At 35.4% G+C, this 14,090-nt stretch overlaps 1 protein-coding gene across 3 annotated transcripts; it reads right to left on the bottom strand.

The window, feature by feature from the left end:
- Positions 1-2,235: 2,235 nt before the first annotated feature.
- Positions 2,236-12,610, bottom strand: kras (v-Ki-ras2 Kirsten rat sarcoma viral oncogene homolog). 3 transcript variants are annotated; one of them, XM_065292188.2, is made up of 6 exons: positions 12,264-12,610; positions 10,063-10,180; positions 9,332-9,510; positions 9,050-9,209; positions 6,147-6,274; positions 2,236-4,186 (listed from the first exon to the last, which is right to left on the bottom strand). In XM_065292188.2, exons 2-5 carry the CDS (start codon positions 10,171-10,173, stop codon positions 6,155-6,157), a joined length of 570 nt encoding a protein of 189 aa, XP_065148260.1. In that variant the 5' UTR covers positions 10,174-10,180; positions 12,264-12,610; the 3' UTR covers positions 2,236-4,186; positions 6,147-6,154. The 3 variants fall into 3 exon arrangements, with proteins under 3 accessions (XP_065148260.1, XP_065148261.1, XP_065148262.1); XM_065292189.2 differs by lacking the exon at positions 12,264-12,610 and adding an exon at positions 11,980-12,212; XM_065292190.2 differs by lacking the exon at positions 6,147-6,274 and having other exon boundaries at positions 12,264-12,606.
- Positions 12,611-14,090: the final 1,480 nt, after the last annotated feature.

The raw sequence follows: 14,090 nt of genomic DNA, 5'->3' as shown, positions 1-14,090 counted from the left end.
CTTTATTAGAATACAACCAGAAAATACAGGAAAGTGTATGTAGTATTAAAAACAGTATAAAAGTATAAGCTGAAGTGTCAAGTATTTAGGGTAAACTCCCCTTCCACTTGAGCAATAGCAGGCAGCTGCAGGATTTCTTAAACCTAAATAAAATTAAATTCTTATTTCTAATTCTAATCGAATGACTTCAGGATTTCAGTCTCTTCAAAAAATGCCCGAAGAAGACATTTAGTTCTGAAAATTTTTTGTTTTTAATTTTGTATACATATTTCCTGTATGTATGTTAATAAAAATAGTGAAAAATATGGATGGACATTAAATCTTTGCTAAAACAACAAAGCTGGTTTTGCACAGTACTATATATAGTTGTCTTAAAAAACCCTCCATTTACTTTATGTATAATTATAATTTATACATTACATACAATATATATATATATTACTCATTACTCTTATGTATTTATTTTAGTTGTTATACATTATATACAATATATATATATTACATCACTTAATACTCATTACTCTTATGTAATTATTTTATTTGTTGTTATTTCTATTTTCAAAGGTGTTTTTATTAAATTCATGTATTATAATATTTATTTACAGTACACACTAAAAATGCTGTTATTTTCAAACCAGCATTGGTCAAAAAGGGACAAACCTATGGTGTTCTGTTTTAACCCATTGTTGGGTAAAACAAATACATTTTCTAGGTTAATTTAACACAACAGCTGGGTTCGTCCCTTTTTGACACAAAATCCCAGCATTTTTTATAGTGTATTATTTTATTATTATTTTATATGTTATTTATTGGTTGTATTACAAGGGTTTTCCAAACATAATTCAAAATTTAACAAAATTAGTTTTCAAACTAAAATTCATTAGTATGCTAATAATGAAGTTGATTAAAATGAAAAGCATAACATTTCCAGTTTAAAATCTTTTTAGTAATCTATTTAGTTATGTGGTATGTTTACAGTATGTGACTGTGCATACCAAAATTATTATTTTACTATCTTTGTAACATAAGACATCATAACAAAGTATGTAAATCCACTTTTAATTTGATGCAAGGGGGGATTTGCTCCTCCTCTCTATCCATTTAGGCGTCCTTGGCCTGAAAATGGCTAAAGATGCATAGAAAAATATTTCTCTAGTCGTGTCTACTGTACTGTAGGTTGCACACATGTACTTTGTGGTTATAGGAGGGTTTTGTCCTTTTTTTAGTCCTTAGCTCCGTGTTGTTTTTCAGGGTTCCCACACCTTAGTTAACTTCAAATTCAAGGACCTTTCAAGAACGTTCCAGGTCCTACCCTCAAATTCAAGGACTAAATGTGGGGACACATTTCAAGTGAGAGCAAGGTTACATTGTGTTACCTTTAAAGATACATTGTTTCATTTCCCTTTCGAGGGAACTCGTGCTGTGTCACTGCGGTGACACTTTGGGGACGGCTACAGGGGTAAGTGCGTCTGAATGTGTATATCAAATTCAACCAATGGTGAGGCTTAACGACAAAGACAGGGTGACGCGGGAGCCAGGAAGTATATCGATATCTGAAATATTGCTAAAGACGGCGTTAGAGGGACGCAGGATGTATGGCAAGGGAGACGCAGTGTCTCGTTCCCTTTTCAGGGAACAACAGTTACATACGTAACCCGAGACGTTTTTGTGTGTCAAACACAACTATGCAAAAAAGCATTTTGGTATGAATCAACATTCGCATACAGAAGATATTTAAAGCAAACAGTTTAGCACATGTGCTTAAAAAGTCTAGATTTTTTATGATATTATCCTACACTACACAGAGAATAATATGGATTTTTTTTTACCTGTATCTATGCATGTATATTTTCAAAAACTTCCAAGGGCCTTGAATTTTCCCCCCAGATTCACAAACTTTCAGGACCCGTGGGAACCTTGTGTTTTTATGTAGTACTATGGTCCGTAGGATCGTCTCATTTAACTGTACTTCATTGCTATATATGGTTGAAATGCCATGAATAATCATTACACTCCCAATATAGGACTCATCTATAAGCATGGCATAATAAAAAATAAATTAAATAAAAACACGTTTTTGATACAACTATGAGATTCACCTATGGCAAGCATAAAAAAAAATAAATGTAACAAAAAAATTTACTTTTGGATATAACTAATATGTGTGCAAAACTAATGTTTGCATTATTTTGCAATACAGTCATTTTTTGAGGTTAACAAACAAGGAGACACCTGTGGATATTATGTACTTTTAATTACACATTAAATAAAAGTGGTGAGATTAATGGGAAAAACAGGTTCAGGTTGCATTTATAAAACCGTGCTGATCTGAGACCAGCTTTTCTCATAATATTCACAAGAAAACAAGGCAAAAGTTAATCTATGATCAGCACTTTCTCTGAGAGATGTTAACACAATTGTCATTCATTCATCAAATGAAAAAAGCACAATTTACAAAATATTCATCTTTATCATCACAACCATAGAAAGGTTGTTAAAACAAGGTCCATATATACGTGAACCATTTTATCAACATTTGCAATTGGCACACAGAGAGAACAATGCAGGAACCATTAAAACATATCTAATAACCTTGCATCACAGACTGGGAATAACTTGATTTAAAGGGAACTGAAATTGTGTTAAACTTTGCATAAGAGTAGACCAACCCGATTCAATATCCTTGCAGAATTCATTCATTTATATTCAGTATTAGTAATACAGTCAAACTGTGTTAAATGAACATTTATCGAAAAGTAAAACTAGTAATGGTTAAGGACACATGGTAAAACAGTTTGAAAGCAACATTCTGCTTTATATGACATCATTTTATGACATCACAAGAATTGCCACACAGAACAAATCTTTAAATCACTCTCTTTGGTATGAGTGATGACTGAAAATTAATTGGGCCTTTAAAAACAGCTTAACATTTTCATGGCAGCATTAGCAAACAAGGCATAATTTGTTTTTTGCTTTCCTTTTTTACATACATTTGCAATAACTAATAACAAGTGGTAGGTTATAGTCTTCTAAAGAAATTTTACATAATCAGACAACGAAGGCCCACAAATCGAGTTTTAAAATCCACCTCTGAATGCAAACGCAAGTCCTTGAAATTTTTCACTAATGTGGATCATCAAAGAGGAGCGGCTTCTCTCATGTCATGGAATACTCTATTCTGATTGGTGGAAACTGTATAATAGATAAAAAATATAGCGTCTTTCCCTCGAATAACTAAATAGCTGTGTCCCGATCACCCTGTCAGTGTTTATGTTTGTGATCGTACAATACCCCTTAAACCAGAATGAAAAATATTGTACAAGTGAACCTCAAAGAGGAATTATTTGCTAATCCAACAGAGCATTCAGTAAAAAAAAACACAACATGACATTCATCACATTGCCTGTCTGGCATCTGTCCGGATTAGCTGTGAAAACCCACTCGACACTTACAACAGCGCTTTTTAAACAGTAATAAACATTGGTTAACCATTCTCTGGAAGTTTAAAAAACAGAACACAGCATGCAAACAGGGAAACAAAGGTTAACAAGGTTAAAATATCACCATATATACATTACCATGGCTTTAGGGGGTGTATTACGCTTACTACAATGGAAGTTCACATGCAGGTCGCTTTTGGAATTCTGTAACTCCGATCGGAGGGTCATACACACCGGTAAGTATATCATAATTAACCCTGAAGTGTTGGTCTGAAATAAAGTTTCAGGTTTCACTTCCGTGTACAGTCGTGTGACATTTTGTATCTTAACAGGCTTTGATTTGCATTTCATACTGAAAATCTGTTTAAAACTATTTTAGATTAACTAAATAGAAAAGCAAATCCTGTTTTGATATTCCAAACACTAAAATAAGCCAGAAAAGTTGTCAAGGAACCAACACTTCTGAGGCAACTGGCACCAAATAAGAAATAAAAGCTTACTTCTTTTAAGAAAGCATGTAAAATATGGATCGATTCTGTACTTTGAGAAGGCTAATAATAATTTAGTGTAATGTACAAAATGCAGCTGTGAAACGTTTGAGTCTATAATGACAGGAAAAGGCTCATTCACATTAGTACACATTTTGTCTTGGACTTCTTTTTCTTTTTCTTGCCCTCCTTGCTCATCTTCTCCTTGTGTTTCCGGATTTCTCGGACTAACGTGTAAAACGCATCGTCGACGCCCTTTAGGACACAAAATAAAAACAGCTTTAGGTATTCGGTAAGCAGACAACATTAAAGATCACAAGGATGACAGACTTCAATCATCAAAGGCTTACTATGTTTACCACCAACGTTCACCACTGAATTCAAACCATTTGCATGCATAGACATAAAAACATCAAATCTGGTCTTGGATATGTGCTACAAAGACCATTTTAAAGCAACACTAAAGAGTTTTTGCTCTTTGCTCCCCCTACAGGTTGGAAGCGGATTTATCCATTAACACTGTCGTAAATTATTTAGCCTGGATTGCAGGTCTGCCGTAAAGCAAGTTTTTGGTGTTTTCACTCGAACTACAGGACCGCGACCAGACGGTTGGAAACTTCTTTAGTGCGGTTTTGGCCGTTAGAGTGCTTCAAAGCGAATGTGAAAGTGCCGTTCACCCTGTTTCGAGTGGATGAACGACTGAAACTTCTTTGGAAACGTTATTTTCTTTGCTGTTGCTTTAATACAACCCTACCTAGAAGTTCTGGGGCACCATTTTGGATTAAAGGGTGAATCTTAGGGAGCTGTGCGCGAGCACGTTTGACCCCCAAAGACTTATTAGTTTCACTAGTATGAGTGTTCCGTCCCGAGCTCGTGTTTCGCCATTTCTTCTGCGCATGCCCTGGCTCCAAAATTTTTACGTAACATGGCAGCGCCCATGGTCGAACATTTTTGGCTTTAATTCATTACAATGGAAGGAAGCGGATGCCATGTCGTCCGTCTTTTTTTTACGGTCTATGGATTCAACGTCATCAGCATACCGCTTATACTGTAAAAAAAGATGGACGTAGTGTCCGTGACGTCAACCATAGGTTTCTGAAGATCGTTTTTGAAGCTTAAGGTAGGCGGTGCCTGCGGTCACCATCTTGGCTGTGCGTCAACGCGCGTCCCTCGCGGATAGCCAAAAATGAATAAAAAGGCGGGATGTGGGTGAAGCTGAGGTGACTGGTTGCTGAAACCACACCCGCCTAGCTCGACTCTAGTGGCAGCAGTGGCTGTTCAACAGTCACTCAAGTGGCCACGCCCTTAATTATGCAGAACTTTAAGGCTTAAGATTATTTAAACGAATGATTTACAAAAAATGTTTTACCCTACTCATGGTGGTCATGAAGGGCAAACTTAGCTAGCTATACAGACCAAAAACTATTTTTGTCCCAGCCTGCCTCTAGTGGCCAGTCGATGAATTGCAGTTTTAAACACTTCCATATTGGCTTCATCAGAGAGATCGTAAGGTTGCCCCGCGGTACCGCCATATGAAATTACACTGCCGACTTTGTGTCTGTGAATCACAACATATTGATTGTTAAATATGCTCATATTATTAATCATTTTCCTTACAAACATATTGTTTTACTGCAGAAGACACCGATTGGAATAATTTTGATTAGGAGCTGGCACCCAACAAGAAGATAATACACTGTAAAAAGTGAAAGTTGGATAAAATTTCAATTACTTTAGTTAGGAACACCTAAAAATCTAAATTCTCTAAACTTAAATTTTCTCACTTTAGGTGAAAAATTAATGGAAAAAGCCGTGTTACCCAATGAAGTAATTTAAAAAAGAAAATGTTGCTTACATTTTTCAATTAGAAAGAAAATATTTTAAGTGGTGTTACCAATTTAAGTTATTTTTTTAAGTAGATACAACTTTCACTTTTTACAGCGCATGATGGCATTTAAATAAAATTGTATGCGTCATACATCTGGGATGGCATGACGGCGAATAAATTAGAGATAACATTTTGGATGAACTATTCCATTAATTTTCAGGAAATCCTCCACTGTCTTCAAGTAAACGATGATATTTAGTGGTGGTGAAATGTGACATTAAACAAGGTTTCAAAAGACAATTCCCCATAGAAAAAGCCCAAAATTTTGCATAGGACAATTCATACCCCTCACTTGGGCTGCAGATGGGCAGTGCTGCTCAAACTTACCCTTTTTCTTACATCAATGCACATTTTTTTAGCTTGATGCATCGTGGCGTCTTTTCTTCTTTACTGAGTTTTCTCAGCCGGTATTGCCTGATCTCCCGTACCAGAGTATAAAAGGCATCTTCCACTCTCTGCAGTGCAAAACACAACTCCCTTCAGTTTTACTGAACGCACAGAAATAATAAACCGGCCCGAAATGGATCTTGGGAATTCAGCGCAACCATAAAAGATTTGTAAGTAGCGCTGGCACAATTAAGTTTGTCAATTAGTATTTTTCCTGCATACCACACCATAGAAAAAATATAAAGCATGCTTAAAATTAAACTGTGAATAGGAATTCATTTGAGGTCACTGTAATGCGATTAATATCAGCCAGAGAAAGAATTATGGGAATTAAAATGTGGCAGGTATGGAGATGGTGATGGGTACATGTCAGTTTCGGAGCAGATAAAGAAGTTAAATCAGTAATCTTCATTACATCCCAGCACCAAAAGGAGTTGTGATTTCAGCACTGCAGAGAAAGATCTGCCAGATAAAGAGTTTCAATTCCTCCATTAGATTTATAGTGATTCAAACCCTTGATAAATCAAGTTCAAGTTGGATTCTTTGCTCGTGAAAGATTCATTTATGGCAAGGTGAAATCAAACACAGAAGCGTATTATAATGAATGGACAAGAAAGACCAGGCATAAACCAGAGTCAGATCTGTTTACTGCAGTGTGCACCTGATTTGATTTGTGAAGTCCATTAGAAACCAAAAATGAGCTCATGCATAAACCCAGCAACGGTAAGCAACGTCTGGTTTTGATGCAATTCTGCACATTTGAATCATCTTTTGCTATAGGGCAGCTCATGTCCAGCTCATATATTTCGCCCCAAGAACGCCTCATAAGAAGAAATGAATCAATGTGTTACACTGACATTCTCATTTGGGGGTACATGATGATATAAAAATCTAATTATTGTAATAGTTTTAGCTACGGAGTTACAAAATCAACACACTTTAATTTAATATGAAGATTACAGGGATAGTTCATCCAAAAATGAAAATAATCTCATTAATGACTCATCCTCATGTCGTTCCAAACTCTTAAGACCTCCGTTCTTTGTCGGAACACAGTTTAAGAGGTTTTAGATCTAGTCAGATAGCTTTCCGACCCTCCATTGAAAATCCATGTACGGTTTACGGTCTATGTCCAGAAAAGTAGTCCATGTGACATTAGTGGGTCAGTTAAAATGTGTTGAAGCATCGAAAATACATTTTGTTCAAAAAAATGAAAAATGTAATTACATCTTTATTTAGCATCGTCTTCTCTTCCGGTACTGTTGTAAGACGTCACGTGACTGCATTGACGCGGCTGACGTGTTATCTGGTGCGCCCCAGCTGGTTTTTTGTGCACCCGAGGTTCGTTTACAGTTTGAGGGAGACACATGCTGTAAGTTTGAAAAAAATCTTCGCAAACATTTCTTAGGAAAACACGTCAGCCGCATCACTGCAGTCACGTGACTTTAATCTCGTGCATGCGCTTAACAACAGACGCGGAAGAGAAGACAATGCTGACTAATGTATTTTCAATGCTTCAACACATTCTAACTGACCCACTGATGTCACATGGACTACTTTGATGATGTTTTTATTACCTTTATGGAGATGGACAGTAAACCGCACACAGATTTTTAATGAAGGATCAGCAAGCTCTCTGCCTAAATTTAAAACATCTTAAACTTTGTTCCGAAGATGAACGGAGGTCTTCCAAGTTTGGAACAACATGAGGGTGATTCATTAGACATAATTTTCATTTTTAGGTGAACTAACCCTTTAAGATTTTATAAATAAACCATATAGACGCAAATTTCTTTATTATATTCTGGGATGAGATATGACCTAAACATGTTCTTGAACATTTCTGTAACACTTCCCTTAGTCAGTTTAATAAAAAAACTAAAAGTACAAGCATCTTTATTTTCTAAGCGTTTTCTAAATGATTATATTTAAAAAATAAAGGAGTAATGTGGGTTTTTGCGGCATCTATTGGTCAAATTGCAACCAAACTCAATTTCAAAACACAATGAGAAGCTACGGTAGCTGACACAGGACAAAAATGCAGTCGAGTTTGTCCTTTTAGGGCTACTGTAGAAACATGACAGCGTCCTCCATGTAAGGAGACCCATGGTGTATGTAGATAAAATGGCTCATTCTAAGGTAATAAAACATTACAGTTTATTATGTAAGGTCTTTATATCCCACATTGCACCTTTAATAATTTGGGTACTCCGTGTCTTGGATCACAAGATGTTACAGGCCATAACAATAAAATCTTTAAGTAAAATATTTGCAAAACTAAATATTGAGTAGGAAATAAATTAAGGCCACATCCACGATTATACATATTTGACATACATATTACACTATCTTGGTTGCATTAGCGCAAAAAAACCCCCCTCAAAATCATTAATAATAAATAAAAATAAATAAAAATTTTCATTGATTAAGAAAGCAAACTTATATAAAATTAATTTTATATAATCATTAAATCAAGTTTTAAATCAAAAAGTCTTATGAGAGGGTGCCCATACGTGCCATGTCTCCCGGACACAATTTCGGGTTCGTCCTCTGGAAGTCGCATTTGTCGACCGCATACGTCATCGAGGTTCTCACATTTCAGTTAAAAACATTATAAAATCTTTCTCTTAAAAACATACAAACTTCATTCTTACCATGAAATATAACAGTTGCTATTCTAAAATAAAACCTGGAATAATAATCCTCGATGACCGGAGGACGCATCCGAATCCTGACAAATGGCACGTATGGTCACCCTATCTTACGACTTAAATTACAAATGCATCTCTACCTTAATACGCTTAAAATAATTTATTACATGAGATCTGCTGCTATTTCCATACCTGTCTTGTCTTTGCTGAGGTCTCTATAAATGGTATGCCGTAGCTACGTGCTAAATCCTGAGCCTGCTTGGTGTCCACAGTGCGGGACGGAAGATCGCACTTATTCCCAACAAGGACCATGGGGACGTCCTCAGAATCCTTGACTCTTTTTATCTGCTCTCTGTAAAAACAAAAGGTTTCAATTAAATAGAAGATACGATCGGAGTGGTTTTCTTTTTACAGACCTGGTGCTGGATGTTATTTGATTGCCGAAACTCAATTTTGTTTATAACAAACCCTAACCTGTAGTGATGAATGTCCTCAAAGGACTTGGTATTATTGATGGCAAATACACAAAGGAATCCCTCTCCCGTCCTCATGTACTGATCTCTCATGGCACTGTACTCCTCTTGACCTGCAGTGTCCAAGATGTCAAGTAGACACGTCTCTCCATCGATCACCACCTGTTTCCTATAGGAGTCCTGCACAGGTGCAACAGTATATTCAGTATTTGGTGCAATAAAATCAATGTACAATATCTAATGCAAAATGCGATAACATGCTAAATAATATGATACAATATTTATTTTTCTAAAATCATAATACATGAAAAGTGAAGCCCATGGCGATATGTCTGACGATCATCGAAACCTGATACTATCATATCGGTACAAACGTAAGGTTTAAAACCACTTTTGTATATTGTAATTTTACTACAGTAGTGTACAGTACTTTTATGTGCACCCCGTAATACGAAACTTTCATTATTTTTGGTAAAGCACAGAACTTAAAAGTAATGGCACCATGCCTAACTAGTTCACGTGCAGAAGCCATGTCAGCAAGAGAAAGTCAAGCTCGAAGACAAAGGGGTATACAGTGTAAAATCCGCCTCTTTTTAAACCAGTAAAACTGGCTTACACTGTTGTATCTTTAACTCTAAATTTTTTGCATAGTCACATGTCGGTGAGTTTCACAGCTTTGCATGCCTGTAGGAATCCGGTATAAAGCAGCACCATTTCAGACACATGTCTCACCTCGATGGTTGGGTCGTATTCATCCACAAAGTGGTTCTGGATGAGTTGGATGGTAAGTGCGCTCTTCCCAACGCCACCAGCCCCCACAACCACAAGCTTATATTCTGTCATTCTTTACCTGTTGGGTAAAAACAGTAAACCATTAGGGCAATAACACAGCATTGACGAATGTTTAAACCTTAAGCTGTCAAACAGCATAAGCATTGATTATTATGACGACACACAATTCCAGCTTTTCGCTTATCCTGTTAAAATTTTGCTGGTAGACTGGTAGAGCATTTCACTAGCAGTGCAAAAGTCATGGATTTGATCCCAGGGAACACGCATACTGATAAAATGTATAGCTTGTATGCACTGTAAGAAACTTTGGATAGAAGTACCTGCCAAATGCATGAATTGTAAATGTCAATTTTGTAGCTCTCCAAATATTTATTGTTTATTTTGTAGACAGTTCAGCTTGCTTAAAGGAGGGGTTTAATGCAATCTCATAAGTTCAAACTTATTTACACTGTTAAATAAGTTACGGGCAAAGTTTCAAAAGAGTGTTGGGACAAAAGTCTTGTATAAAGGAACATAATGTAGTATATAAACCCTTATGGTGTCCAAACCTATAATTCTTCATCGATGGTCGATCATTTTGCCTGAATATATCATTTAACCTACTGCGCTATAGCATGTCCTCATACATATATTTTTATTTTTCAAGCGATTATTACCAATTAATGTAAACAAAAGTTAATCAAAAGAGCTTTGACAAAAGAAGTGTAGTATAATTTTGTAGTATACTTTATTAATTCTAGTAAACGGTAATCAATTGTAGTATGCTGTAGTACAATCAAAAGAAAAAAGTTAATCAAAAGAGCTTTGACAAAAGAAGTGTAGTATAATTTTGTAGTATACTTTATTAATTCTAGTAAACGGTAATCAATTGTAGTATGCTGTAGTACAGTTTAGTGATTAATACAAGTTATAATGAACACAATAGTATTACATTTGCCGCTGATTAGAGATGCACCGATATATCGGCAAAAACCTGGTATTTGTCGCTAATAAAGGAAAAGCGTGGCCGATATCCTGTCAATCAAAAGCAACAGGACAATGCAATGATTTTGAGCTCTGTGTATAGAAAACGTTAAAGAAATCTCACTAGTTTAATGTTAAATATAAAATGGACATTTTATGAATAAATAACAGCGAAAAATTAATTTTTTAAATTTGGTTAATGCAAGTTAATATAACCACCAAACTTTCGGTACAGACCCATATGAGTCTGAATAATCGGCAGAAGTTTTTATATATTGGTGCATATCTACTGTTAATTATTATTTATTATTATTATTATTATTATTATTATTATTATTATTATTATTATTATTATTAAAAAAAACACAGTATCTCCAAATTTTACTAGAACTTAATATAGTATATAGTAATACAACATTATTTTTTTCAGTTTATTTTTTAAAACTATGCATAACAATGTATATTTTTATATAAACAAATACATTTAAACGAAACCGATACAAAAGTGGTTTTGACGAGATCGGTTAACTTACAATCACGATTTAACAGATCGACAATAAGTTATATCATAGCATGACACCCTTCAAATACTCAAAAGTAAAATGCTTATTTATATACATATCATAATAAAACATTAACCTTCAATTTAAGATCAAAAGCGGTTACGTACAGGATCAAAATAAAGGACTACTAAGGTAAGGCTAGGTGTTAAATACACTGAAGCGCCTTTCCATAGCAGGGCCTGAGTTTATTTGGGCGTGAAATTACAATGATCACACAACAAAAACACATGCATTCAACAAACAAAATTTCAATGTAATACATTTTCGGTTTATATGCAAGTGTTTATGGAGGTCAACCGTTCTGTTAAAAAACATTTTCTATTGTTTTTACCTCTATGGTTGCTTTAAGTTCCGCGTCTGAAAAGCCCCTAGTGCCTCGAGCCTTTATCATGACCTTGCCATGCTGCATACATTTAAATACAAACGCAGATATTCTCATAAGCGTTGACAATCGCAACAAAGTACTAGTTACATTGATTAATCCGATCTGAATAAAACGACAACAAGGCGTAAGGATCGGTTCCTCTGCCCTTCCTATGCTACATGGCCTGCGGTCGGAGGCTGTGCTTTACATAAATTTGGGCGGATACACCGTGCTGCTAAATGATTACTTACCCCAAAATACAAACGATTGTCGACTGTTTGCGGTTGTTTTAGTATGTGGATGAGTTTAAAATGATGAGTAACGCGGAGTCAAGCACCATCTCTTGAGCATCAGCATGCATCTTGCATTATTAGAGTTGAAACATCTGTGGAGGCGAGTAATCCAGATCGGTGGCTTAACAATGAGATGTGCAGGGCGGAGGGCTTGATCAATAACTGATAAACTATCAACACCAATAAATCCAAGCTAAATATGGTTATAAAACGAAACAAATATAGCGTAACTACTGTGTGGCATATTCTGGTTAGGACACTCAAAAGGGACCGGCTTTTGACAAGCGCTACAGGCAGTTTGGTTGAGACTGTCTTGATGCTTAAATAGGCCCTAAATATAACCGGAACGTGTACGTGCGTACGTCATGGCGTATTTGGATTCTTATTGGGTGTTTTCTTTGTCAATCAAACTAGCCAACTTTGCATACGGCCACGAGTAGCCAATCACCTGCGATTATCAAAACACTACACAAATCACTCGCCCTAAATATTGTTTGACTCGATTGTACATCACTCTGTTGACAGTGTAATAAAAAGACTGGGGCGGATTACGTTTATGTGTAGCTATAAATATCTTACTATGAATAACTAACGTTACGTCTCTTTGCGTGTTTAAAATTAATTGCACATAAATCACAAGGTCTCTGATTTGACCAATATCATTTGACAAATGATTATAAATATACTACATAATGACACAATTAACATAAAAACAGGTTTAGTAAAGCGTAGATATTATGACTTCATATTGAAATAATAATTATCTTAAAAACGGTAGAATATGCGAGACTCTACTGTTTAGTATTGTATTATATATTGATTTATTATACAAACATATATTTTTTTTATCCAAAATACATTTACATAAATGAAAATATATTTATATAATAAGGTAAAACCTAAAAACAACGAAATGCATGCATTAAAATTGAAACATAACACTAGGGGGCAGTACAGTATTTTCAAGCGTTTGTTTCAGGCTGTAAACTGTGTTATATAACATCCACGTCGATTTTTTTTTTTTTTAATTTCTTGTAGAACTTACATTTACTTATATATTTTTTTCTATTTCTAACACAGTCATTATTAAATGTTAAATAAACAAAATTTCGCTGGACCTGTTCAATGCTATTACTTGTTCCATTTTCAACATATAAAAAGTATGTGTGATTTTAGGGTACCACATGGGGAAATCCTACAAATAGGTTAGCAGGTAAAAACTTGTTGTCCCAGGATGGACAGATACGACGTTTCATATTTTAACTCTTCACTGTGTATTTTCAATTCAATGACTGTTAAAATCATTATAACTGTGAAATATTATCCCAGCCGCTGGCACGTGCTTGATGCTGTTTTTCTCAACGCTGTTCAAATCGTACTAATCGGTAGATTACTGTGTACGGATTCCTTTAGAACGATTTATAACTCCGTGACTGATTCATGTTATAGATACGAATCTTTGGAATTTATATACGTAAGTTCCTGCAATAGTTATCATACAATAAATCTTATTGCATAAGATTTTTTTGATTGAAAAATTATTACTTTAAATATACAGGCTTGGCTTTCTGAGCCTCAAGCTACTTCCCTTGCAGGAAGACAACTTTTGTTTAAAAAAAAAAACTTTTGCCGTCCAAACAAGACCCGCCTGCAGCTAGAGGGTGGGCTTACAGCACAACGCAAATGTGATTGGACAGTTTAAAAGTCATTCACTTAGCTGTACCAATGAATGCAGAGAGTGATAGGGTTGGGGGCGGGCCGTGTCGGGTGGGTAAAAGCGGGGTC

This window comes from Paramisgurnus dabryanus, chromosome 23 (genome assembly GCF_030506205.2).
Source record: "Paramisgurnus dabryanus chromosome 23, PD_genome_1.1, whole genome shotgun sequence".
Classification (NCBI taxonomy): Eukaryota; Metazoa; Chordata; class Actinopteri; order Cypriniformes; family Cobitidae; genus Paramisgurnus; species Paramisgurnus dabryanus.
This window is presented reverse-complemented; position numbering and strand designations above follow the sequence as displayed.

Coding starts and splice junctions, on each gene's coding strand:
- kras (XM_065292188.2), bottom strand. CDS start 10,173: ATGACAGAATATAAGCTTGTGGTTGTGGGGGCTGGTGGCGTTGGGAAG. Junction 9,511..10,062: donor AATACGACCCAACCATCGAG/GTGAGACATGTG, acceptor GCACCTGTGCAG/GACTCCTATAGGAAACAGGT. Junction 6,275..9,049: donor CCTCAGCAAAGACAAGACAG/GTATGGAAATAG, acceptor TTTGCACTGCAG/AGAGTGGAAGATGCCTTTTA.